Source organism: Phoxinus phoxinus (genome assembly GCF_949152265.1).
Source record: "Phoxinus phoxinus genome assembly, chromosome: 14".
Taxonomy (NCBI): domain Eukaryota; kingdom Metazoa; phylum Chordata; class Actinopteri; order Cypriniformes; family Leuciscidae; genus Phoxinus; species Phoxinus phoxinus.
In genome coordinates this window covers 21,422,969-21,450,889 of record NC_136889.1, presented here as the reverse complement: position 1 = coordinate 21,450,889, position 27,921 = coordinate 21,422,969, and the positions used below count along the sequence as shown (strand labels likewise).

General features: G+C 38.8%; 1 protein-coding gene across 1 annotated transcript; it reads left to right on the top strand.

Annotated features, from left to right (window-relative positions):
* Positions 1 to 214: 214 nt before the first annotated feature.
* sgpp1b (sphingosine-1-phosphate phosphatase 1b) lies at positions 215 to 26,899 on the top strand. Its single transcript, XM_079634843.1, has 3 exons — positions 215 to 1,172; positions 13,609 to 13,698; positions 23,871 to 26,899. The coding sequence occupies exons 1-3, from the start codon at positions 498 to 500 to the stop codon at positions 24,420 to 24,422; spliced, it is 1,317 nt and encodes a 438-aa protein (XP_079490969.1). The 5' UTR covers positions 215 to 497; the 3' UTR covers positions 24,423 to 26,899.
* The last annotated feature ends 1,022 nt before the right edge of the window (positions 26,900 to 27,921 follow it).

Genomic DNA, 27,921 nt, shown 5'->3' with positions numbered 1-27,921 from the left:
AGGAACGGCTGGGTTGTATTTTAAATGCAAGCAAGGACAATAATTAGATGAAATAGTATTTAATTAATATAAAAAAATAGAGATGAAAAGAGGTGAAATATTAATATTTGTTTATTTAGAACCATGGTACCTGACCAATCACAGCCAATGTCCGGCTGCTAAGCCCCTCCCATTTTGAATCCGAAACTTGCTTTCTTCTTTTTTCTATCAACCCGTATTTCTATTGATCGCACGGATCTGTCAGTAACCGGATACGGCGTGGGGTCAGTACTAAGTAGTTTTTCGTGTTTATTTTCTCCTCATGTGTGCATGAATGTTTTTTATCAGTTGTTATACGTCTATTTGTCTCGGTTAGATCGGGGTTTTGTTATTATAAGTACGGGAATGGAGAAAATGGTTTAAAAACCCACACCCACCACAGCACGGTTCACTCTCGGTAGTTCCAGCTTATCCCGGTTTTACCAGGTGGCTTCAACTTGCACAGTCTGTCGCTAAACATGGCTGGAGGGTTGAAAGTGGGATTCGTGCAGCTCATGCACTATTTGCAGGACCCTCAGCACGTCGCGCGTTTCCAACAGCTATGCGGGGTGCGCGGAACCGACACACGTGACAAACTCAGTAACGGGGTAACAGGCACGCGCCACGGGGATGTTGATAACGGAGGCGGGGATGCCACCCGCCGTAGACCAGCAGGAGCAGAGACCGATAGGGAGAAACTCAATAACGGTGTGTCGAACGGAGCTGCGGGAGAAACCGGGCGGCCACGGGATAAGGACGAGGACGACGCTCAAGGATCCTCGGTGAAGCCGTTGCGCAGAAACTCTCTCACTGGAGACGCCGGACAGGAGTTCATCATCGAGAATAAGTTTCTCTTCTACCTGTTCACGCTCGGCACCGAGCTTGGAAACGAGCTGTTCTACATCTCATTCTTCCCGTTCTTCATATGGAACATAGACGCATATGTGAGCCGCCGGCTCGTCGTGGTCTGGGTGTGGGTCATGTATCTCGGCCAGTGCACGAAAGATGTGATCCGGTGCCCGAGACCTGCCTCGCCCCCGGTGGTAAAGGTGGAGATGTTCTACAACTCGGAGTACAGCATGCCCTCTACTCATGCCATGTCCGGGACCGCCATACCCTTGTGCCTGTTCTTGCTGACCTACGGTCGATGGGAGGTAAGAACATCACGCCATTCTTCAGAGTGTGCATATAACAGTTGGATGTGTGTAGTGTCAATCATGAGTAATGAGTTGCATTGCATTTGCATTAGATAAAAAAAAATATTAAAACAAAGTCTATTTATTTTGAAGACCGATAGCAAGCACAGTTTTCAAGCAAAACATACACAAATGCACTTTGATTGAAGAAAAAAGTTTTCTTCAAAAAGTTGCTATTTAGAACTTGTACTGAGGAAAGGCTCTTATTTGTTTACAGATGCCACTTGTTTAGATTTTGTTATTAATTGGCATTCATACATGTATTTTAAAATAACAATGAAATAAATTCTATATCTAAAAATATTCAAAATTTTTATGGAATATTGCAGTATTTCTTATAAATGATTTATCTGTGCACATTTGTTTTTAAATTCATTCGCACTTATAATTGTCAAAAACATTAAAGGTAGAGTAGGCAATTTCTGAGAGGCTAGCAAAAAGCAAGCTAGCTTTGAAAGCATTACATCAAGAAGTTTATATATATATATATATATATATATATATATATATATATATATATATATATATATATATACAAAACAATACAACATACACTTTGGAGCCCTTTAATTCGAGAAGTCCTCGCTGCAGCCTGTAGCGCAATCACATACTTGATGTTGAGGATGTGCTGTAGTAGGTTTCGATTATGTATGAAAGTTTAAACACGCGTTCGCGAGATTAACTATTACATTATAAACAAATTATATTATTGTTATAACATATTATATCCACACGAACACTGGTATTTTCAAAATCGCTGATTTTTCTATGCGGTTTGGCCAGCCGTCCACATGCAAACACCGTATCCGGTCACTGTAACCAAACTTTTTTGAAAACTCCTGCCAGGGTAAAGATTTTTAGTTACTCCAGTGGCAGTGTTGTCGTGTAGACGGTGAAACCGAAAATTTTGGCTTGTGAAGTTGGAGTAAGAGCTGTTATCTTCTTTGTTTGACGTCAGATTGTGCATCGCTATCTCCTTTGTTTACATGAGGTGAGTCTATGCAATGGCGGACATAGCCAAAATATTGCTGCTACTAACGGTGCTAACACCTTATTACATACAGATACATGTACAGTTCTCCCATTATATTGTGGGAAAAAAGGTGTCAGAAGAATACAATAGGCTACTAGTGTTGTCAAAAGTACCGACTTCGGTACCAAGTCGGTACTGAAATGTAAAAAATGTGACTCTTTGAGCGCTGCTGAGCAGAATCGTTAACACCTCGGAATGGCCGGCCATTGTCACGTGCTCATCAAATATGTCTGTGATTGGCTACAATGATCAGCGCTTCAAAAACATGTTGTAAATATACATAAATAACGCTCTTCAGCGAGCGATTACACAGATACTCACAGGAGCGTTTGAAAGCAGGCGTCTATCAGCGGATCGATCCACTGGCGCTGATAGACGCCTGCTTTTGCTTTCAAACGCTCCTGCTTTCAAAACACTTTCAAACACTTCCGTGCGCTCTCAAACGCTCCCGTGCGTTGATCATTGTAGCCAATCACAGACATATCCGATGAGCTCGTGAACACAATGGCCAATCAGAGGTGTTTATGATTCCGCTCAACAGCGCTCAAAGCGTCACATTTTTAAAATTTCAGTACCGACTTGGTACCGAAGTCGGTACTTTTGACAACACTATAGGCTACTACGCAGGTCACTGCTTATGACAACATGTTGTTAGCCTACCTGAACCAGTAATAACCTTTTTTCAGGCTTCTGATTGGCCAACATATCTTTACGGTTAGGGTTATATCGCCACCTGTTGGTCATTTTTTCATGTTTTCATGTGAACAGAGATTGTTTTTAAATCTTGTGTGGACGCGATTTTTTTTTTGTGGAAAAACGAAGTTTATAAAAATAGCCGTGTACGTGTAGCCTGGGAAAACCCAGACCACTCTCAGTTGTAACTGAGTTAGGGTCTGGCAAAGCTCCATAGACGATTCATTTCCACAGGGACGTCACCAACGGACGTCGCTCAAATGGCTCTGGGCGCAATTGGATAGATCTAAAACCAATCAGAGCGATGAAGGACATGACGTATGCAGAGCGACGGAGAAACATCTGAGACTCTCAGCAATTCTCTGTTTGTGTTAACGAAAATGACAAATATTTTTAAATCGCTTGAAACAGACGCGATAGCTGATTCGAACGAGTGATGTTGTGATGTTCCACAGCGGCATCCATCTTTGTAATGTACAAAATCTCCGTCACCGTCGCTGCTCTGTCGTCATCGTGTAAAGCCCGCCCCAACGTTTCTGATTGGTGCCGCGATTTCGACGGATTGGAAATGGGTTTCAATGGGCTCTTTGCCAGACCCACTTGCAGAGCAAATCTAAATTTGCCGGAAGTGGTCTGGGTTTTCCCAGGCTAGTGTACGTGTGGACTAGGCCTTTATTTGACAGGATATATTAATGGTTAACTAAGAGTTTAGCATTTTAACTTGATGTCTGTAAATGTAAAAGCTTTAATGTTTAAATTCTTCCACAATAGCCATAATAACATGTTTTTCTCCCTACTGGCAGCTTTAAAGCTCTGTGCAATTTTGAAATACTAGATATGCAATTTTATCTCCAATGACACCAGCCACATTAGTGTTGTATTATTGTAATCCATAAATTTACACGAAGCACTGTAACATGATAGATATGCAGAAGTTGCACTATAACTAGTTATTCATGCCGTTTCTCTATGATTTCTGTGTCTATTTGTTACACTTGAATGCAGCACTGAGGACATTTTCACATGAATAGGTGAACCAGTAGGCACAGGTGCCTATTAAATAAATTTTTCAGATTTGGTTCTGATTTTTAAATCCTAAAAATAATGTTAATCCTTTACTGGTGGTTGTTAACAACAATGGCCCATATCAGGGTGCACTTTAATCGTCTTTTTATCCCTGTTTAAAGGACACTTTTAACCCTGTGTTAAGCTATGTATTCAAATTTGTGCTTTAGTCATCAAGTATAACCAACTTTAAGTTATGAAGCTATCCCTAAATTGCAGGATTCAAAACCATACAGTGCAAACCTCTAAGTTTTAACACAGGGTAACGCATGTACAATGTGAAACAAGAAGGTGTTAGACTTATTCTCTGTTATATCTTGCTGTATCAAAGTAGAGAGATTTTTATTCAAGTTTTATTAGTTCATTTGCAGTTTATCTCAACCTGATAACACCTATTACAATGTAATATAATATGTGGCATGTTCTTCATTGCTTTCTAGGTCAGAATAGTTTACTTTGACCTCGCATTGTAAAATCAGGAGAGGGTGAATGTCATTTAGGTAATATTGTGATATAACCACCACATGATTCTATTGTTGGTGCACTAGTCTTTTAACTATTTAATGAGACTGTTCTTGAGAAATGCCGCCAACTAATACAGAATGACCTTTAGAATACACAAACAACATTGACTGGCTTGACCCTTGAAAGTGCTCACGCATTTGTAACCTTTATGCTTTTATTATGTAACATTCATCAGAACTTGGCTGCAGTCTCATATAATAAACACAAACTGTATTTGGGAGAATTCAGTTGGGTTGTTAGCAGGAAGATGATTTGGGAATGTTTGAGAGTTTCTGTGACTGCTGAGTGAGAGTTTACATGATCAAATAACACCTCATGGTGTTGTTTATATGTGCCATAAAATTGCACAAATCTTCGTTTTGTGAGTCGTTTTAACAGATGCTTTAAAAGGACAGCCCTCCTTAAAACGAAAGATATGTCATGTCAATCCTAACCTGCAGCACTTACTGTCTTTCATGGAGAACTAAAGGATAAATTTTGCACAATGTGCATGCTGCTCTTTTCCATATAATAAAAGCGGACCAAAAACATCAGTGCTTTGCTGCTATATTCCAACAAATATAATAGCTTTGTGTGAGGAATAGACCTTTAAATTCTTTAAGTCACCAATTCATCTATTTGTGTTGCATGGAAAAGCTGCTTGGATTTTCTGCTATAGTTAATTAAGTAAAACATGACAGAATTGTAATTTTTGTGTATATTTTAGATGTAAAATCTCTGGTTCCACTGAGCCTGGGGTTATGCAGAGAAGCTTTCAGGAGACTCCAATCTGTGCTGTGGGTTTTAGAGACTAATGGGGTTGAGTGTTCAAGGCAGCGTTGTTTAGTTTAGCTTATCTGAGGGTGCTGAGATTGATTTTGGCCCACTCACTTGTGTCTTTACCATCAGTTATCAGCAGACTTCTGCTAGTTCACTGATAAGCACACTTTCTCCACGCTCTAGCCTACTTACAATCTCATTCACTTCAATTCTGTCAAGTCTGTCTTATCTTTCACGCTGCTATTCTGTTTTACTTTTTATTTATCATCACATAATTATTATTAGATGATATTGTGAATGCAATGATGCCATTTACTTCTGGTAGCTCATTGCATATTTTAAATATTTTTTTTAATCAGGTGGTGCTAATGTCCCAGCATTATAACAAGGACTTATTTTTTTTTAGATCTCAAATTTCAGTTACACACAGTTCATGTACAGTACATTAATGTTGTGTTGCCTAAAAATTCACATAGGCAGAGTGCTAAAAAAAATGGAAGTCAGAAGAATACAGATCATATTTCTATTGCGTTAGCAAGCTGCAGTTTCACAATAGGCTACATGAATTACACTTTCGAATAACAGTAAAATGCTGCAAAAAAAAAAAAAAATTCCCCAAAGATTCTTGCGCATGCATATTTAATTTATGCTTACAATCTTATGAACACTTCCATAAATTTTACCCTGAGCATGCAATTCTTTAATGACGTGCATCATTTTTCCATCATATTAGGCAGCATCATTGTTTTGCTATTACATAGTCTATTAGTTAAATCTGTTGACTTTAGCAATCTTTGTTGCATTATAAAAAAAGTTATTTTTTCAATAAAAATGTTTTTGCATGAAAGCATGCTTTTAGGAAGCACTTCTATAGAAATTATACAACCACTAAAAATGGGTAAAGTTGAACAATTTGCACATGGATCCACATTGGGATCCCCATATCTCTGGGATTGAACCAGATAGAGTCTTACAAATTTAAGAATCTAAAAACATATTGAGATATCTTTATTACTTTATTACAGGCATGCCAACTTTGGGTGGAAAAACATACTACTTCCCATTTTTGAACTGTCAATGCATTATTAATGCAGTATTACTAAAGACAACAGAATGTATTAATATACCTACCAATCTCTGTGTAAAAATAATTCAAGATAGCTGCTGCTATCTTTCTAAAGGCGTTTTCTCCCCGTCCTTCGGATGAGACGTAAAACCGAGGTCCTGACTCTCTGTGGTCATTAAAAATCCCATGGCACTTCTCGTAAAGAGTAGGGGTGTAACCCCGGGGCCCTGGCCTCATTCCCTCCATTGGCCCTTATCAATCATGCGCTTCTAATAATCCCCATCCACAGAACTGGATCGATCACTCTCTCCTCTCTCCACCTGCATCTGGTGTGTGGTGAGCGCACTGGCGCCGTTGTACCCCCCTCTACAAAATATTGGATTAATCAGTAAATATGTATCTTTCACAACTATTTATGTTAGTCTTTCTTCAGGAAAAATATTAACAAAATAAAACATTTGAGCCAGGGACCCTATATTTCAAGAATATATTAAGAATATTTTAAGAATATCGTGTGTGTGTGTGTGTGTGTGTGTGTGTGTGTGTGTGTGTGTGTGTGTGTGTGTGTGTGTGTGTGTGTGTGTGTGTGTGTGTGTGTGTGTGTAGATGCTTTAGCAGGGTGAGCAACACACATGAACTCAGTCTCATGCTTGCTGACACTCACACACTGTACATTTTCAGACTCCGCCATGCTGTTATCATGGAGATTAGCTGCATGAATCATTTATAATTTCACACACACACAATCAAATCTGTCTTCTCTCACAAACCAGCATACACAGCTGCAGAGAGCTCACACACACACACACACAATCAAATCTTTTCTTACAAACCAGCATACACCGCTAGAGAGAGCTCACACACACACACACACACACACACACACACACACAAAATAAAATCTTCTCTCACAAACCAGCATACACAGCTGCAGAGAGCTCTCACACACAGACACACACACACACACAGTCTATAATCAGAGGCAGATGTTCAGCATACGAGGTTAGCTGAGGCTCAGATGAAAGGGAGGGAAAGATCTCTGTGAGTTGGTTCAGCATGTGGTCCAGCGTCTGTGTCATGTGGTCTCAGGTCATGAGGTGCGGTCCGGATCTCTGGTTCTTTTAATGGTTGGTTCTCTGATGTTCATCTGAATCTCTTGACTCAGTGTTTACCCTACAGTTACACTGTATGACCCCAGAGAGGTGTGTGTTACAGCATGTTCATAATATGTTCTGCTGTCAGAGAAAATCTATTCAGATAAGACTCTTCTCCATCATTTTAGAGTTCACTTTAAAATATATCTACAAAGTTAGTCATTTATTTGATGCGTAGGCAGTGTAATGCTTTTCTTGTAATGGATCTTATCTTTTACCTGTTTGTCGACCAATAGGCTTAGTCATTATTTTTGCTATTCTGTTTTGTGATGCTAGTGGTGCAGAAATTGCATAATCACCTTTTAAGTGAACAAAACTGTCTTTGAAACCACTCTTGCCTGAGAAGAGATTTTCACATAGCACGCATGCAGCTGTTTGTATGAGTTCTCCTTTTCTCTTTCATTGGGATGTCTTTTGCAAGGCAAAGCAGAAGTTAGAAGGTTTGGAACAATACCCCCAGTTTCATTGAGCTTGGGGGAAATGTCCTGTTCCCCTTTATGATGTTGCACTGAATGGAAATTTCCGAGTTAAAGCAGCCAGAGGTTTTATTTGCTGTGTCATTTTCTTGGCAGCTGGGGTTTCACTGTAAATCCATCGCTCTACATGTTTAAACATGGCCGTTAGTGCATGTAAATCTCTGCTGGAGTATTTAAACTGCAGTAATCTGTCTGAGAGGGATGTAGGTCGGCAAACACGACATAATCCGAATGGACCACGACTGAAGGAATGTTGCTTTTTAGCTATTAGCCTAGTTTCAGCAATTTAATACAAAATTAATGTTTTAAAATAACCTGAGAAAACCTGAGAAGAGGAAACGCATACTTTGTTTACTGCATAAACCGCTCTATTGTTCAAACTTTTGTGGTCGGTATGTTTTTTTTTTTTTTTTTTTAAGAAATTAATACTTTTATTCAGCAATGACGCATTACATTAATCAAAAGTGAGAGTGAAGACGTGTAATATTACAAAAGATTTCAGTTTCACAAATGCTGCTCTTTTGAACTTTCTATTTATCACGGTTTCCTAAACACATTAAAGGATCATTCCGGTATTTAACACCTTGAGTCTATATTGTAGTTTGTTTTGGATGAAGAGTGGTGGACAACATTTTTTTGACAATGGTTCCTCTCTCGAGTTTTTGACTATAAAAGAATTGGCCATGGACCCATTTAACATTGGAGTCAATGGGCATGTCCGAAAATGTCATTAAATGTCATAAGTTTCTGTCGTGTTTTATTCGTCATTTTGTAAAATCCCATTGAATTCTGTTGAAGGACTAAGTGCTCGTTAAAGGGCACCTATTATGACATTTAAAATGTTCCTAATGTTGTTGTGGGAGTCCCCAACAACAGTTTTACATGCATGCAATGACAAAAAAACACTTTTGTTTTCGTATAATATGCATTTATTTTTACCTGATTTGCTCACCGACTCCCAAATGATTCGTTCAACGACTCGTTTTTCCAAACCCCTCCTTTGCGCGACGCTAATCTGCGTTGATTGGTCAGATGACCCAGCAGTGTTTTCAGAGATAATACTTTTTTTTAACACTGAGTACAATGATGCTTTTATCAATTAAATTTTGTTATAATAATGATTATAGTCCACTGCTTTGTAGTTTGTAGTAAAAAACTAAAAATAAGATGAAGAATTTAATGTTATGTTAGCGAGCATATCCCAGAGTTCATATTGTAAAAGCACAATCAGTCTTTGTTTGCGTTAGCCCGATGCATAAACATAACGTTTAAAAAAAAAAAAAAAAAAAATGCAGTTACGTTACGAGGTATTATTCTATTCTTTAAGACAACTCCGAAAACAAAGACAAACACTTCACATATCTCAATACAATTGTCATTTTAGACCTAGAAGCTAAACGGTGCTTACACAACAAACAAAATAATTATTAAGCATGCTACATAAAACATAAAAGCAACAATTATTAATAACACTTACAGGTTGTGATACGGAGGAGGAAGCTGATGCAAATACACTTGGAACTGAACCTCCTTCAATATCAGGCGGCTCGCGAATCCAAGTTTGATTGCATTTAAGTTGGTAAAGCAATCGTCTTCAAAACGGCGCGAACAAAGCACAAGGCTCGGACTATACTTCTGTGGTATAGTTGTATATATGAATTGTAGCCACTTAGTCTTCAAATGCTCCTCCTTGGGCAGATGAAAAAAGTTGGGTTTTGAGTCGCACTCAGAACACAGCGTCTCGTCGCCATGATGTTTCCCTGCTGGCCTTGGAGCGCAATAAGTGGGCGTATCGTATTCAAATAACTTGACAAGTTGACGTCATCTAGTCAGAGAAAAAGCTTCGGTCTTCTAACGATTCATAAAAATGACTCCGAGTCGACTCTTACTATTGAAAGACAATAACTTTATATACGGTGCACTTTCATATTTCAAACTTTGCAGGATGTTTTTGTTCACTTAGATCTATGTTACACACTACATGAAAGGTAAATTTCAAAATTCCATAATAGGTGCCCTTTAATATAAATGCGCTACCGGAAACGGAAAAGGGGGCTGTTTACATTTGGTCGATGTAGTCTTTTTGCTCGCTTCCGTTTCTCATAAGGCTAGCGAGCAGAGCAACTGTTGAATATTGAAAGACGTGACCACTGACCAGTGCAATATGAAGTTGAACTCGACTGTGACCGTGAGTGTCCCGCGAGACATAAACATCGGTTATCGCCATCAAGTGGTTGGGAGTGTGCTAACGCTTCAGATTCAAATATTGAGCGGAAGTTACACGGTTGTGAAGTGTCTGAAAAAATAGTTCCACTATAGCAAAATAAACGGATTGGAATCATATATTGCGACGATATATTGTTTATAATCATCAACGAACATCATAACCACTCTGTGAGTTTAACAGTTTTGTAAACGAACATTATTGGCTGTTTTAATGACATTTTCGGACATGCCCATTGACTCCAATGTTAAATGGGTCCATGGCCAATTCTATTATAGTCAAAAACTCGAGAGAGGAACCATTGTCAAAAAAATGTTGTCCACCACCACTCTTGTTCATCCAAAACAAACTACAATATAGACTCAAGGTGTTAAATACCGGAATTATCCTTTAAAGCAGCACTAGGTTACTTTTCAACCTTAATAATATATTTCCAAGTCTCTTGTGATGGTGCATCGACTTACAATAGGTTGAATGACACGTCTGCCATAACCTGATGGGGTCTGTATTGTTTTTAATCGTACTTTTAAACTTCGGGTTTCGGGTAGTAACCGGCAAACAAAGAGAACTACAAAATTCGACTGCTTTACGGCATATACGTCACTTCCACCACCACCCCCACTTCCTTAAAATCGGACGTGCGAGCCAAACTAGCGTTTGTTTGCCAAATGTTATAGTCATAGCCGAAGGAGACAGAAAAGCAAGAAAGCAAAGGTTTTGTCGGAGGAAAGCAAAAAGAGGAAACGAGAAAGTGATCGCATTAAAGGCAGAACGAGGATCAACATTGGGCCAGCGTTTCCTCGCTGGCATGAGCTGAAGGAGGAGGAGGACGGAGGAGGAGTGCCCGATGCCACCCGCCCCGGTTTTCCAGGGATTATTCTCTTTTTTGAGCGACAGTCCCAGAAAATTAATATTCTTTCCCGGGACACGAATTGTCTCGTTTTTTTGTGAAAATGTACTTCTAAAGTAGAATTTCCTGGTTTCAAATTAAACCGTTTCCGTCTACTGTTACTGTGTTTTCTTCATAGTTGTGTACAGTACATCCAATCCTGTGTCCGTAAACGGGTAAAAACCATGGTAAAAACGGGTAAAACAGTGGATTGGCAAATGCCAGGCGTTTACTTTTATTTGATTGGAAGCTCAACTTATCGCCTAGCAACTGCCTGTGCTGACGGTCGGTCGCGCGCGCGCATCAACACACATCCAAGATGATACAGTGTGAGTTTAGTTGCTAGCTAGCTTTTTAAAACTGTCTATTTACATCTATTGTGTGAAATGGGGAGAGAGACGGACGAGGAGGATAACCACTGTCTATGAGGATAACACAACAAAGTCGCATGAGCCACCAGTGTCAAAGAAAATACTATTTACAACCTACAACTCAGACCCCAAAAAATAATAATAATCTGTGTCCCGGTTTTTCACAAATCAAAGGTGGCAACCCTATGCTCGACCGATGCGGACTTTCAAATATCAAATGAAAGCCTATGTCTAAACGGCGTGTACAAGTTTGATAGGGGCTACATTCTTGCAAGTAAATACATAAGATGTACAAAATAATATTTTAGGATAGGCTACCTAACATGTCTGTGATATTTGTTTATTTGTAAACAAATAAACAAGCTATAATGCAAATCGATTTGTAAAATTTGCAGATTCATCTATGGTAGCTTGATATTATAATATTGACGATATATGGTTATTATATCTACCACTCAAACATTGCATTGAAGTAGGCCTATCATATAGATTCAGTAAAACGGTAACCAATAGACTAGGCTACTATAATGACGCTGGCTTGTAAACGTGAGCATCGCGATCATTTGTCGTTTGAAAAAAAATAAAACCCATGAAATTATATTCATATCATGACATGCTGAAATATATGCCACTGTACCTGGATGAAGACATTTCACCCGCGACGCAAGCAGAACACCTGCATGTGAACTCCTCCTACAGTGTTCAGGGCTATCATGGTTGTCAACAAATGCACGTGCATGTATGACAGAGTTTACGACAGTAGTAGAGGACAATACTGTTTCCCAACTCTAGGGGGACCCCGAGAGCAAAAAAAAGAAAAGTAACCTAGTGTTACTTTAAGGATCAACTGTTTTCAACATTGATAATAATGATAAATATTTCTTGAGCAGCAAATCAGCATATTAGAATGATTTCTGAAGGATCATGTGACTCTGAAGACTGGAGTAATGATGCTGAAAATTCAGCTTTGCCATCACAAGAATAAATTGCCAACAAATATATCATTTTTGAATTGTAATAACATTTCACAGTATTGCTGTTTTTTAACTGTATTTTTGTTAAAGAAATGCAGCCTATGTAAGCATAAGAGAGTTAAAAAAAAAACATTTTATCAACCCCCAAATCTTGAACAGTAGTAGAAATAAAAATGTGTATACTGAATGTTATTGCCATTCTAGACGTCCTGCTATAAATAATTATGAGCGAGTTTACAGAAAATGTTTATGATAAAATGTCCTGTAGTAGAGTGTAGCCGCTCTTCTGAAAGTTTCCCACTTGCTATGGCTCTCTCTCTTTTTATCTGTCTGACCATCTTTTGCTTTGTGGGGTGGTAATTGTAGTTAAGTGGTTTTATGTGTTGTTTTATGGTGTGCTGAGGGTTTGACTTCAGTGTTTGTTGGTTGTATGGCCGTTTTACCACAGGAGGGGTCCGTCTGTGGGCGAATTACATTGTGTTGAGGATGGTATAGTCATAGATCCTGCCATGGACACTTGAGACATATGGACACACATCCATTACAGATACCCTTCAGCCTCATGAAAGCAGGTTAGCCTTAGCTGTGGTGTCACTGTGACACTGGGCCTACAGCCAAACATTAGGACATTGTGTGTGCGTGTGTGTGTGTGCGTGTGTGTGCGTGATTCTTAGAACACCATCTGTGCATAAACTGTTATATTATGTTACAGAGGACATTTTACACATCTGGTACAAACCATAAATACAACTCACAGAAATGACAGAGCGAGACAGACAGATCTTCTTTCTCCTCTGCCATCTGCTGTAGTCATGTGTGTGCAAAAAAGATAAAAGGAAATCAGTCCTGTATTTTGCTGGTAATTCGTGTACATTGATGGTCAAGCTTGTACATTACTTTGCCTAACTCTTTTTTTTTTTTAAAGTTTCAAAATTCACTTTAAGGTATGACTGTATGCAATTTATGTTGTAGATCAAAATGTGAATGTAATGTTAACAAAAGACTTTGTTTATTACTCCTCAATTGGAAACCTGCATTTTAAACCATGCGTTTGAAATTTCTGAGCTAACCAGTGGTTAACATTTACACCACTGCTGATGAATTTCATTGTGAAATTTTGCGGAAGTTGTCTGTCTCATAGTAAAGTGTGTGTTTACTTCCACAGTATCCTCTGCTGCTGGGTCTCTCCCTGGCCTTGAGCTGGTGTTTCCTGGTGTGTTTGAGCCGCATATACATGGGCATGCACTCCATACTGGTAAGACAAATTAAAACAAAACATATTATTATTTTTATTCAATAACTAAAGATTTAAAGTTGCAGTGTGTAGGTTTTTTTGGGATCCATGTTAAATCTGAAGCATTATTTTACATTTCGATTACCTTTGCTGTTATCTATTTCTCACTTAAATTAAACAAATTAGTTGGTTGTTTTGCAACAAAGTGGAGATAGTTCTGTTAATAGCAATATATCTGCTGGTGAAGAAGTGACAGGTACAAGAAATAAAGTATACACAAGGGAGAGACGGAGAGATATCAGGGAAAATTTTGGGAAATGAAAAGGGAAGTGAATGTGCTGTTCAAGAGAGAACCTTCAATAATTTTGCACAGTCCCAACCTAAGGATTAAGATTTTTTTTCTTTTAAGTGATAGCCATACAAAAAATAGGGTTGTCTGTTTTCAAAATTGTTGTGGGTGTGTGGGATGGCCTGAAGTCCAGCCTTGAAAACATTAGTTTAATAAGAGGGTTAAATGTAAATTCACTATGAATGAAAAAAAAAATCCATACTGCACAATATAATCTTGTGATTCCTAAATTCACTTTTTTTGTGTTTTTTTGTTTATTTAGGTAAAATACCAAATAATTTCAATAGCCACTTCCATTTATCAGTTGTCAGGCAAGACAATAAAAATGTGATTTAAAGGGGTGGTACAATGCCCCTTTTACAATATGTAAAGTAAGTCTCTGTTGTCCCCAGAGTGTGTACCGGTATGTGAAGTTTTAGCTTAAAATATCCCTTAGATATTTTTTTACAGCATTAAATTGTCCCTTTTTGAGGGTCAGTAAAAACATGTTTTTTCGTGTGTCCCTTTAAATGCAAATGAGCTGCTGCTCCTGGCACAGAGGGCGGAGCTTCAAGAGCTGGTGTGTTACCAGCTCCAGACAAGCACTAAAATGTCAGAAACTGTTCTGCCTTTTATGTTCAAACCGAAGTCGGACAATGATGGAGAGACTCAAGAAGTGACAACATGTACTGTAGAATGCAACAGGACGTTTCTGAATGGTTAGTTGATGAATTTATGTTGCTAATGTGGAGTTAAAGGGATACTTCAGGATTTAGAATTTAGCTTTGTATCAGTAGAAAGCCAGTATTATTTTCGAATAACCGTGCTCCCCCCTGCCTCATATCCCCCTGAGATGAGATGTATGTATTTTTAGTCTGGAAAAAATCCTCATATGATGCAAAAATCGTCATATTGCGTCATATGAGGATTTTTTTGGCCAGAGGCTTAAAACAGCCAGTAGAAGGCGCTGTTCCGCATGTTTTCAACCCCGCCCACTTCAATCTCACTCACAGAATACACAAATAGTGTCAGCCATCTTTTATTTGGAAGCTAAGCTAACAGGTTCTTATTCTGTGGAGAAAGCGGAGTAGTAGGGGTTACCATCCTCTTTTTCCCGGACATGTCCGGCCGTCGAGATCGTCCAAAATGTCTGGGATTCGGCTTTTGCTTTCTGCCATTCATTGTTTACATGCACACCTTTTGTTTCAATCTAACTGAATTCATTCCGATTGGATCATACATCATTTTTTTGATTCCTAGATTTATTTGTTGTACTGTTTTTATACAGTTAAATTGTAAAACTAAAATACCTTTTTCAGTTTACAGTATTAGATTTGTGGCTGCATTTGAAGTTATTTTTCACTTAAAAATAAATAATATACTACTGTGAAATGTATGTCAGATAATAAAAAGTACTCTAGTTCACTGTGTGTATTTGTTCATGTTTTATTAAGGGATAAGTCTGAAGCACACCATAAAATAATTCTATCAATTCATACAGGGCTAGTATGAATTGCAGCTGTATAGATACACACCCAAGTATCGGATCACTACTCGGTATCGGCCGATACCCTGAGCCCAGGAACATCTCTAACTACAACAACTCTTCCTCTTCTCAATATGGACTGCCAGGGTTTATGTAAATCTTAGGGTTGGTGATGTCACTAACCCGGGAGGAATGTCGTGTAGTCCCTACCAGCCGTTTGTTGTAGTCATGCTGGAGAGAAACAAAAACCCCAGGTGTATCTTTACTCATCTTTCTTTTAGCGTGAATGCAGGTCAATTCAGTATGCCTTCGCTGAACGTTTTGTCATTTTGAAGGAAGATAACATATGACTTGAGTTTTTGTGACCTGAGGCTACTGGAATAGACTGAGCGGCCTGGTATAACTATATCTATCTGTTTATGTCTCACGTTGCCTGATGCTGCCTCATAACCCCCATCCATTATAAACATGCGTGTTCAGACACGGTAAATCCCATTGGTGATGTTTTAAGTGTGACATCATCTTATTACAGTAATAAACGGAGTAATTTCACTCAATGATTTATTCTTTTGGCGAGTTGTCTGTCCGTCTGGATGACATGGTTTTTCCTCAGTCCTGAAAATGTTGTTGCATCTGGGTTTTCTGCTCCATGTCTGCTCTAAGCGGTAATGTTGCCCTCAGGGTGACCTCATCCGTCTGGTTGAACTGTTGGGGGGGATAAGTGGCCATTGCCCTAGAGATTGTTCCCATGGAAACCGTGAGATTGTCTTAACTTTCTCATAGACAAGAAGAGATTGTGAAACTTGTCAGATATGACACTCTTTGGGAAATTATATGGGCAAATAAATGCGTATTAAAATATTTTTTATCTTGATTATGTTGCTAATCAACCACAAAATGTATAAATTGACTGTTTCAAGAAGACCCAGAGTGGCTCTAATCTTTCATTCAAGCTTTTATCTCTAGATTGTATTCCTTTCTCTTTACTGGAATGTAATTTTTAGCCCTTTTCTTAGTTTCATGGTGTGTTTGCTTGCACAAATATGGCTTGCTGAAAGCTATGCCAGACATCTTACGGTCAACACGGATTCACATTTTGACAGATAAAAAGAATCACTAAAACTAAAGACAGATAGGATATCTCTCTCTCACACTCACTCACAAGTACACATATATGCAAAAGCTGTGAACCCATGTTCCACAGTAGATGTGGAAAGTGAGCCCATCATGGTTAATAACTGATAGAAGAAAGAAAGAGGTGAGTTGTTTCTCATGAAGGCGATGTTTCAGTCCTTATGAACAGACAGTACTTTGAAAGCATCCAGACAAATGTACTTGGGGTCCATTAGGAAAACCGCTTTATAAAGGGACTGAATTATTTCTGTTTTAACATCTACAAATGCTGAAAGGTCAGTTTTGAGGTTGGGGTTTAGGAGGTAGGAGTAGGGTTTGGGTTAAATGTGTGTTTGTGTGAGTGACTGAAGGGAAGAGTAAATGGACATTGGCCAGTTAATGTGTGTCATATTCATTATGTTTTAAAGGTGCAGTAAGCGATTTCCGAGAAACACTGATTATTTTTGAATTCAACCCAAACAAACACACCCCTTCATTGCACTGCCCCCAAAAATGCAATGCAAGAGTTGATGTCTTTTTAGCATAGCAGAAGCCAAGCAAAATATGACGCATATGGCTGGTTATCGAGTTCGATACTTTTTAGGTACCGACCGAATTGCCTCGATACTATCGAGTATCGAAAAAGTCACCTTTCCTAAATTAATTGCCTAAGTCATTTGAAAATGAATATGACTTGGGCAATTGTTTTAGGAAGGTGACGAGTCTTTCGGTACAAAATTTAGATACCCAAGGGGTTAATCTCGTCAGTGAGCCAATAAGCATGCAGCATGATTGTTTGTGGCGGAAAAACACTAGTTTACGCAGTTGCCCACAGAGCCGTGGCTTGCACGTGAGGCTGAAGTGTGTAAGCGTCCCAACCAGATGGGAATTATGTGGAAAAGATCAAAAGTGTAGGCAGCTACGTTTCACCATACTCGATGCCAGCAGAGTGTGATGCTATATTTGTGACAAGATGATTGCTGCCAAGACCGGCAACATGACAAATCTGATGAAGCACTTTACAGCGCACAGAGAGCAGAAAGTTGATCCGTCTTCGACTGCAAGAAGAACTGGCAAATTAACCCGAAACTCAGCGTATGGATACTTGCCTCACATACAAGAGAAATAGAAGCTTAGAATGTCTACTTTCAAAGGGTTGGTTGATTATGATTTCACTTTTCTAACTTTAGTTAGCGTGAAACGTTGCTGTTTGAGCATAAACAACATCTCCAAAGTTACAACACTAAAAGTTCACAGCAAAGGAAGATATTTGCTTTTAAAGAAATCGTTTTTTAAAGACTTCAACAAACGGCTGGTAGGGACTACATTCCTCCCGGTTTAGTGACATCAATAACCCTTAAAGTTACATAAACCCTGCCCCCTGGGAACGCGATTTATAGATTATCATGACAGAATATGCTAATGACTAGAAGATAATTAACTCCTCCACATCAGCTGGATAAAGTCTTCAACTAACCATTCAGAAACATTCTACTGTACATGTTGTCACTTCTTCTTGAGTCTCTCCATCATTGTCTGACTCCGGTTTGAACATAAAAGGCTAAAAGTTTTAGAAATTTTCAATGCATGTCTGTGTGAGGTAAAAGGACACAAGTTGTTGTAGCTCTTCTCCCTTTGCTGAGAGCAGCAGCTCATTTACATTTAAAGGGACACACACAAAAACGGTGTATTTTTTGTTCACCCTCAAAAAGTGACAATTTTAACATGCTATATACAAATATATGTGGGGTATTCTGAGCTAAAACTTCATATACACACTCTGGGGACATCAAAGACTTATTTTACATCTTGTGAAAAGGGCATTATACCAACCCTTTAAACGAACCAATTCGGAAAAAAAAGTGAATGGAATCCAAATAAAAGGTGCATCTCCTTCTATAGGTGCACGCGCGTTCACTATACTGCGGTGATGACGAGTCCGCATCTTCATCTTTGCAGCCAACACAGACTCAGAAAACACTAGTTTATTAATAAACTATTAAAATGTCTCCTTGCTATTTTTTCCCGACACATTCATAATCATTAGGCTACTTTTGCCAGTGCTTTGCGGCAAGCTTTATGTGTGCTGAGCGCGAGGCATATATCGCACCCCCAAGTAGCCTATATTTAATTCAATTCACATTTATTTGTATAGCATTTTTACAATACATATCGTTTCAAAGCAGCTTTACAGAAAAATGCATCTGTCTAAATTACAATTTTGAGTGATCTGTTATTAGAGGTAGGGTTGGGATATGAGAATCGGTTCTTATCCAGAACCGTCAGTGTTTTTGAAAATTACCGGAACCGTGCGAAATTACGGTTCTGAAAAACGGTTCTGGTGCGATGTGTGGGCGAAGTGCTGGGCGCTGATCCTTTAATAATAGCGATGTCTAACCTCATGAATATTAAAATAGTAATGAATGCACTCAAATGCCCTCGCGCTACTCATAAGAGTATAAAGACAGTAGTGCTGCACGATTAATCTTTAAAATATCTCGATTGAAACACCCACGCGATCTTATTCCTAAATAACAAAAACTTCACACCGGAACATTCGAATCCATTTGCACTGTAGCTGACCCAGAGAGAGCAGTTGTCATAATATATATGTATATATATATATAATGAAACCGCTTTACTTTCACAGTCTTTTCAACCACACAGTATCGATATTTCTGTTGCAAATATTCAGATAATCAGAGAAGTGCTGAGATAAGTTTATTGTTCGAGTATAAACACGGATGTCTACAGTAGCAACCAAAGTAGAGGTAAATCACCTTTTGAAAGTCGCTTCAAATAACAAGTGTATCATTACATGATCTGATGCTTCAAAACTTTGTTTCAAGAACGGCAATCCTTTGTAAAAGTCTGTGGCAGATTGTGCAGCTAGTAGATTCTTGAACCAGAAGAGGCATTTTCTCTCTTATCCTTTTGAATGTAGGCAGTTGTGTTTTCCCTTCCCCGGAATGTAAGCTGATGGCTTTCAGTGGGGGGCTGGTCGGATAAAATATTTCTGCTTTTTTGTAGTAATCCAAGCTTTGTCGTTTGAGCACTGTGCTGATTTGCTGAAGTTAAAATTAGGTGATAAAAGGAGATAAAATATAAAAGCGATTATTAGTAAGCAAGAGCGTCCGAAGAGTAGCTGAGCAGGAAGTTGATCCTAACGTTGTGGATCGAGTGGCCCATGGTGGCGGTGGGGTTATGGTATGGGCAGGCATATGTTATGGACAACAAACACTGTGCATTCAAAATGCCATCAATAAAATGCACCTGAGATACCGTGACGAGATCCTGAGGCCCATTGTTGTGCCACCCAGTGCGTTCACACAGGGTGAATATTCGGTGCTCTAAGAATTTTAACTTTAACGGTTGTTAATGCGTCTGTTCAGAGTCAGACCAACATGAACATTTGCATGCAGTCAATGTGACAGATTTTTTTTTCTAAGGAGAGGTATTCTAATCTTTTTTCCATTGCATTGGCCGGCCAATAGACCTTATTCGCCAGAGAAACGAGAAACTTCTGTTTTTGCGGTCGCTCTGTATATCTCTATGGCATTGCTGTCCAAGAGTAATTAGCTTTTGAAGTGGATTTCCTTAAAGGGATACTTCAGGATTTAGCATTAAGCTTTGTATCAGAAGAAAACCTGTAGTATTTTCGAATTACCGTGCTTTCCTCCCTCATATCTCCCTGAGACGAGAGATTTATGTGTTTTTTTGTCTGGAAAAAATCCTCATCGGAGGATTTTTTGGCCAGAGGCTTAAAACTACAACCAGTAGAAGGCGCTGTTTCGCATGTTTTCAACCCGCCCATAGAGGGAGGGATCTCACTCACAGAATGCACAAATAGTGTCAGCCATCTTTTATTTGGAAGCTAAGCTAACGGGTTCTTATTCTGTGGAGAAAGCGGAGTAGGGGTTACCATCCTCTTTTTCCCGGACATGTCCAGCCGTCGAGATCGTCCAAAATGACCGGGATTCGGCTTTTGCTTTCTGCAGTCGCCATTCATTGTTTACATGCTCACTTTTTGTTTCAATCTAACTGAATTAATTTCGATTTGTGAATCTGAATGTAGTGTTTACATGAAAGATAAACAAGTGATGGGTTGATGTGCGTTTTAGCATTGCTAAGAAAATTCCCGCTCCTCCGTGAGAGATACGAGACCAGTGCGTGCGTCTCTCAGGTGCAGCTAAATCACGCCACCGGCCTCGCGTCGTTCTCCCGCAGCCCTCAGTCTCGTCCTGCTCGTCACAGTAAACATAATGAATGGCGACTGTAGAACGCAAAAGCCGAATCCTGGACATTTTGGGCGATCTCAATATTCCGGGCAGACTCGTCACAGACACTCACTAGTAGCATAGCCTTGTTGTTTAACTGCGCTCTTACCGGTAGGTGTGGCCGCCTAGGGCAGCGAAGTAAGTGCATTCTGGGAGTTGTTGTCTTTCATCCCAAGAAGCCAAAGATACATTTTCTAGCTTTTCTCAGTCTAGAATAGCCTGGGTTTCCCCAGACTGCCTTTGCGCAGCGCGATTTTATTCTCGCTGAAAGGCAGTCTGGAAACCATGGACCTGATTTTCGCCTCGTTTAGGGAACCAATCACAGAACGGGGAGGGAGCAGCAAGAAGACGATGACGACATCTTTGCGACACAACTAAGCAGTTTGTTTATATCTATGGAGTCAACATGGCAGCAGACGCGAAGCTACCTTTTGATGCAGCCTTAGATATTGTTCTAAGTAGTTTAGATCGCAATTTTATTTAGAAAAAAGAGCAGCGTTTGGCGTTAAACCATTTCTCTACATACGTCATCTGGTATAATGGAAACGATTGGCTATGAGCTACGTACAGGCGCATTTGATAGACATTCTTAGCACCCAATAAACGGCGCCGGCGCATTCGTAAACCACGCCTCAAATACGAGAAAATGAACATGTGGTTCCCAGACCCAAGTCTCAACGAGAATTGGGTCTGGCGTTAGCCAGGCTAAGTCTAGAAGGCTCCGAATTAAAAAATCATTTCACATTTCTACTACATAAATGACCCATTTTAAATTCACATTCATCTTTCCAGAGGTGAAGTATCCCTTTAATGTAAAGTTAACGAAAGTTATCATGAGGATTGCAAAGTTTAAAGCAGATGTCTTAACAAATGTCAGTAGACAGGAAAGATTTTAAAACGAGCCGTTCATTCATAAATAAGCAAGATCACTGTTAAAGGGCACCTATTATGACATTTAAAATGTTCCTAATGTTGTTGTGGGAGTCCCCAACAACAGTTTTACATGCATGCAATGACAAAAAACACTTTTGTTGTCGTATAATATGCATTTATTTTTACCTGATTTGCTCACCGACTCCCAAATGATTCGTTCAACGACTCATTTTTCCAAACCCCTCCTTTGCGCGACGCTAATCTGCGATTGGTCAGATGACCCAGCAGTGTTTACAGAGATAATACTTAATGTTTAACACGGAGTACAATGATGCTTTTATCAATTAAATTGTGTTATAATAATTATTATAGTCCACTGCTTTGTAGTTTGTAGTAAAAAACTAAAAATAAGATAAAGAATGTAATGTTATGTTAGCGAGCATAGCCCAGAGTTCATATTGTAAAAGCACAATCAGTCTTTGTTTGCGTTAGCCCGATGCATAAACATAACGTTTTTACAAAAATAAAAAAAATAAAATGCAGTTACGTTACTACGAGGTATTACTCTATTCTTTAATACAACTCCGAAAACAACGACAAACACTTCATATCTCAATACAATTGCCATTGAAGACCTAGAAGCTAAACGGTGCTTACACAACAAACAACATAATTATTAAGCATGCTACATAAAACATAAAAGCAACAATTATTAATAACACTTACAGGTTGTGATACGGAGGAGGAAGCTGATGCAAAAATGAACCTTCCTTCAATATCAGCCAGCTCGCGAATCCAAGTTTGATTGCATTTAAAAAGCAATCGTCTTCAAAATGGCGCGAACAAAGCACAAGGCTCGGACTATACTTCTGTGGTATAGTTGTATATATGAATTGTAGCCACTTAGTCTTCAAATGCTCCTCCTTGGGCAGATGAAAAAAGTTGGCTTTTGAGTCGCACTCAGAACACAGCGTCTCGTCGCCATGATGTTTTCCCTGCTGGCCTTGGAGCGCAATAAGTGGGCGTATCGTATTCAAATAACTTGACAAGTTGACGTCATCTAGTCAGAGAAAAAGCTTCGGTCTTCTAACGATTCATAAAAATGACTCCGAGTCGACTCTTACTTTTGAAAGACAATAACTTTATATACGGTGCACTTTCATATTTCAAACTTTGCAGGATGTTTTTGTTCACTTAGATCTATGTTACACACTTCATGAAAGGTAAATTTCAAAATTCCATAATAGGTGCCCTTTAAAATACAGACCGGAAGACAAAAGACAACGAGCGCAGTGCTGAAAAGGGGCGGGGCTACACAAGGTCTATAAGATATGCGTTTTCGGTCACATGCCCAGAGCCGCTGCTGTTACTTCTGCTTTTCTAAAAGCAGCACCTACTGTAAGGGAGTGAATTTGCATTTTTATTCAGCCTGCCTGCTGGCTTTTACATATTGGTCTGAACAGACAAATCATATTAAAATCTGACTGAGTTATGGTTCCAAACATTTGTGTTGGTTTAAACAAGTATTTACCCTTTTGTATTGTTCCTTTTTTGTTCTTTGCACCTGCCATATTTGTTTGTTCTTGTTTATGGCAATGTTTTTAGAATTAATTTGTTTATTATTAGGTCATATTTCCTTATAGATTTACACGTGAAAAAAAGTATTAGTCATTATCAAATACACTGAACAAAATTTTATATGCAACACTTTTGTTTTTGCTCTATTTTTAATGAGCTGAAAAATGCCTAAGGCACACCTGTGTAATAATCATGCTGTCTAATCAGCATCTTGATATGCCACACCAAGGAGCAGTGCTCACTAACACAGATTTAGACAGATTTATGAACAATCTTTGAGAGAAATAGGCCTTTTGTGTACATGGAAAAAGTCTTAGATCTTTGAGTTCAGCTCATGAAAAATGGGGTAAAAAAAAAAAGTTTAGTTTATAATTTTGTTCAGTGTATGTACATTTCTCTGTCAGCCTCTTTTAAATGTAAATTATCTTTAGTTTTTCATTTAATTTCTTTAGTTTTTTTCTCTGCACTGCACCTTAACGTGTGTTTTCGTTTTATTCCCGTGGTTTGACGTTACTGTATTTGTATTTGTCTTCTTCAGGACATCATTGCCGGTTTCCTGTACAGTTTGCTGATTGTAGTGGTCTTCAGTCCTGCTCTGGAGATCATTGACACCTTCAACCGCACCCATCGCTACGCCCCGCTAATCATCATCTCTCTTCACGTGGGTCTGGGTCTCTTCTCCTTCACCTTGGACACCTGGAGCACATCACGTGGCGACACCGCCCAAATCCTGGGCTCTGGTGCGGGTATCGCCTTGGCATCCCACGTCAACTACCATCTGGGCCTATTGCCGGACCCACCTGCATCGATGTTACCTCTGCAGCCCCCATCCGTCACCCTCAGCCTGATCGCTCTCTGTCTACTCCGCTTTGTCCTGGGTGTCCTCATTCTCCTGGCGACCAGAGCCGTAATGAAGGCTCTCACCATCCCGCTCGTCTGCTGGCTCTTCGGGATTCCCAGCGGTGACGTTCGGAAGGCCAGGCAGCACATGGAGGTGGAATTGCCATATCGTTATATCGTCTACGGAGCTGTGGGGTTAAATGCACATTTCCTTGTGCCTTTCCTGTTTATACAAATGGGTCTGTTGTGATTGGGTGAAAAAACCCATCCATCAGCCAATAAGAGCCTAGTTGGACTGCAGAGGCCCTTCCCTTCAAATCAATGATTGGATGGAACTAAAGCCAGTAACACTAACACTGCTCTGCACCTTCCAAATGTTCCTCAAATATGTTTTCCATCATTTATACTGTAGTTTTAGCAGATTTTCTATTCAAAAAACCTGTGTTTGGTGTTGATTCAGAGTTTATGGCCCTTTTCTAAGCAGTTGCATGTAAAGTAGTACAGTAGCATGTCTATTCTCATTTCAAATCTGATTGTAAACATTTCTATTCCTATAGGGTTTGTTATATTTTCTCAAGCAATACAGCTGTTTTGCTTATTATCGTAAACTTAAGAGGACTTTTGACTAATCTTTTGATGAGTTTTGTTCATGCCACAGAAGGACGACTCAAACTCTTGCATCAAGAGTTGACTGAAATCTTTCTTGCAAAGGTGTGACTCATGCAAATCTCTGTGATGGATCGCCTGAAGCTGACGTCAGCTTTTATTTCTTGTTTGCAATATAAAATCTGAAATGTCATGTCAAATGAAAAGGCCACCCAAGCATGATGGTTAGTGGGTGGGTGCAGCGTTGGTCTTTGTTGTACTTTTGTTGCAGTTTAGTTTCGAATCGAAAGCAGGTTGGACTATTTCTCTGAAGACTTTTATAATGATAGATGCCTTAATGGGCTTATTCACACAAAAATGACAATCCTGTCATCATTTACTTACCCTCACAACGTTGCATAATTGACTTTCTTTTTTCTGTAGAGCACAAAAGATGATATTTTGAGAAATGTCTGTGTTTTTGTGTATATAATGGAATTCAATGGGCTCTAATGTTATTTGGTTCCCAACGTTCCTCAAAATATCATATTTTGTTTTCCACAGAGAAACAAAATCATAGAAGTGTAAAAATGACATGAAGGTGAATAAATAATGATAGAATTTTCATTTTTGGGTGAACAATCCCTTGAACTGACCACTCAAGAACCAGTTTCTCTAGGCATTAAAAAGTTGATGCACTAGTGATTTATTCTGAAATTTTTTAAATCAGTTCAACATTTGTTCTTAGATTGAATACATGTCTGGCTCATAATCAGAATTATTCTTGGTCTTTTTATATCTCAGTCTGCTTTTATTCCCTGTTTTTCTTCTTCTTCTTTTTTGCAAAGGAAATCAGCAATGCTTATTCTAGCATTTAGCTGTGTTTTCAGTCAGGTTTAAACGCAAGTAAATGTCAGGTTTGCCACTAAACCTATGAATAATTCAAGCTGCCTTTTGATAGTCAATGTTGTTTAATGTGTAGTACTAGTTAAGATGAATGTGTGGTACTGATTTAAATGCACTGTTCCCAGATTGCACTGCTCTGCTGCCTGCTGTTGTCGCTAGGATGACTTTATAATGGGTCAGGCTCGCGTGACACTGCTGTGTTTTTATTCTTCCTGTGGCCTTTTGTGTCTTTGTTCAAGTGCAAGTTCCTTTTTCCACTGAGAGAGAAGGTGGCTTCCCAATTTCTCACTTCTGTAAACAGGATTGTTTTGAATTCTCTGAATAATGAGAAAACAGTGAGTCCCTCAAGTGCGGCCGCAGAGCAATGTTGACCTTTGACTCTTCGCCTAGAACAATGCAGATCTCAGTCATTTGAAGGGCGGAGGTTATATTTAATAGACAAAGGGCGGAGGTTGTATTTAGGCCAGAATCTGAGAAGATCCTCATTGAGGACCGTTGCTTTCTGGACCAATTGTTCTAGTTTCTCTACTGCGTGACTCTCTCTAATGAAGTCAGTGTGTTTGTGGATTGAAGTAGTTTGACTGTAGCATTTTTCCCTCTCAGGCCTATGTAATGTGTTTATCACCAAATACAAGTACTTTCTGTAGCTGTAAATCCATTATGGGGGTAATTTTTCCCATAAGCCCCCACACTGAATCTGCAGACTATCAAAACATTGGTTTGCATATCATCCACAAAGCTCTATGCATCCTCTTTCTTGTTAGTTTATTTAATGTTTTGTAATAATTTTTAATATAATTTGATAGATTCAACTACTAAAAAGTAGTGCTCTCAGGTCGGTTTAACTAATTTTACTATGTCTAAATTAGAAAATTCCCTATAATCAGCACCAAACGCAGAAAAGGCAGCAGGATCCGTGTGGTCCTGTCATGACCTAGATTGAGCTCCTGAGAAACTGGTCCAGTGGTGAAGCTCTCATTTAACAGTGCTTTATTTCCTTTGATTTGGCTTTCTCTGGTTTGACTGGAAATAACATCGCCTATTCTGAATAAACAGATTTGATTTAGATACCACACAAGTGCCTTTTTATGTAAATCTCTGCTATATTTGATAAGCGCAGACAATTATTCCCATCTGTTTTGTTTTTCATTCTTCTTTCTTTCATCTGAACAGAGCATGTGAAAAGATAAAGTGGAATATTCTCAATTTAAATAAATGACAGATTGCTGCTCAGTCCATCCTGGTTCATGCAGTGTTCTTATTGTAAACTAAAACTATTAAAAATTAGTTTTTGTTAATTATATACAAAAATCTAAATATTAGACAAAGAAATCTAATTCAAAATATTACATGGATAATTCACCAAAAAGCTGCATGATAAATAATGTGTCAGTTATACTCACTGGTGTTCAGTTTGCTATCCCCATTTCAGAAATATTACATTTCAACAGACGCCCTCCCAATTTCTTTTAGATGTTTAATTCTTTGTAAAATCACTGAGTAGAATTGCTTAAAATGTTTAAAGTCTTACCAAATGTGTCTCAGAAGCTTTGGATACTGTATGTGTGTTTGTGTAAATGGTTATTTCTGGAGCCCTGATTCTTCTTGTGTTATGTTAATCTTTTTATCTTATTTCCGTTTCGATTATCTAAAAATATGGATGACTTTGCCATCTCTAAATATAGTTGGAGGCATTCTGATATTGTAAATTCTCATATATTGTAAAACCTGCAGATATAAAAAAATACTCCATTTAAATCTCGGATTGAACGTTCAGACTTAATAAAAAATCAGTTGACGTTCACCCAGCGCTTGACACTGGAAGAATCACACTCCCACAGGGCTGAAAACACAGTGCACAAATGACCATGAATTCAGTGTTATAAGGTGACCTGTGGCTTATGTTCATAAAATGGCTTGTTATAAGCTCTGTTCAATGCTTTCATAGCAGTTATCTGATGATCTTTGATTGCGTTTGAATAATATGCTCAATCAAAAGCAACAACAACAAAAAAGTACTTTTCTCTGTTTTTGAAGAAAAAATAAAGAAAATACATCTTATTAACAGAAGTGTATGTCTGGGTTTAATAAGCACACTTTGTTCCACATGAAGTTTGAATGTTCCTGCTGAGATCAATGAGCTCTCTGTAATGTCTGAAATATTAATGCACATGTGTGAGCATGTTTTAGCCAGATAGATTTGCCATTGCAGTTCAGATTACAAAAAACATCTTCTCTTACACTATTCACTGTTTAGT

Bases quoted from the DNA above. Each gene is read 5' to 3' on its own strand.
- sgpp1b (XM_079634843.1), top strand. From the start codon at position 498: ATGGCTGGAGGGTTGAAAGTGGGATTCGTGCAGCTCATGCACTATTTG. The intron at 1,173-13,608 runs GTAAGAACATCA...TTACTTCCACAG, and splicing joins TGACCTACGGTCGATGGGAG to TATCCTCTGCTGCTGGGTCT. The intron at 13,699-23,870 runs GTAAGACAAATT...TGTCTTCTTCAG, and splicing joins TGGGCATGCACTCCATACTG to GACATCATTGCCGGTTTCCT.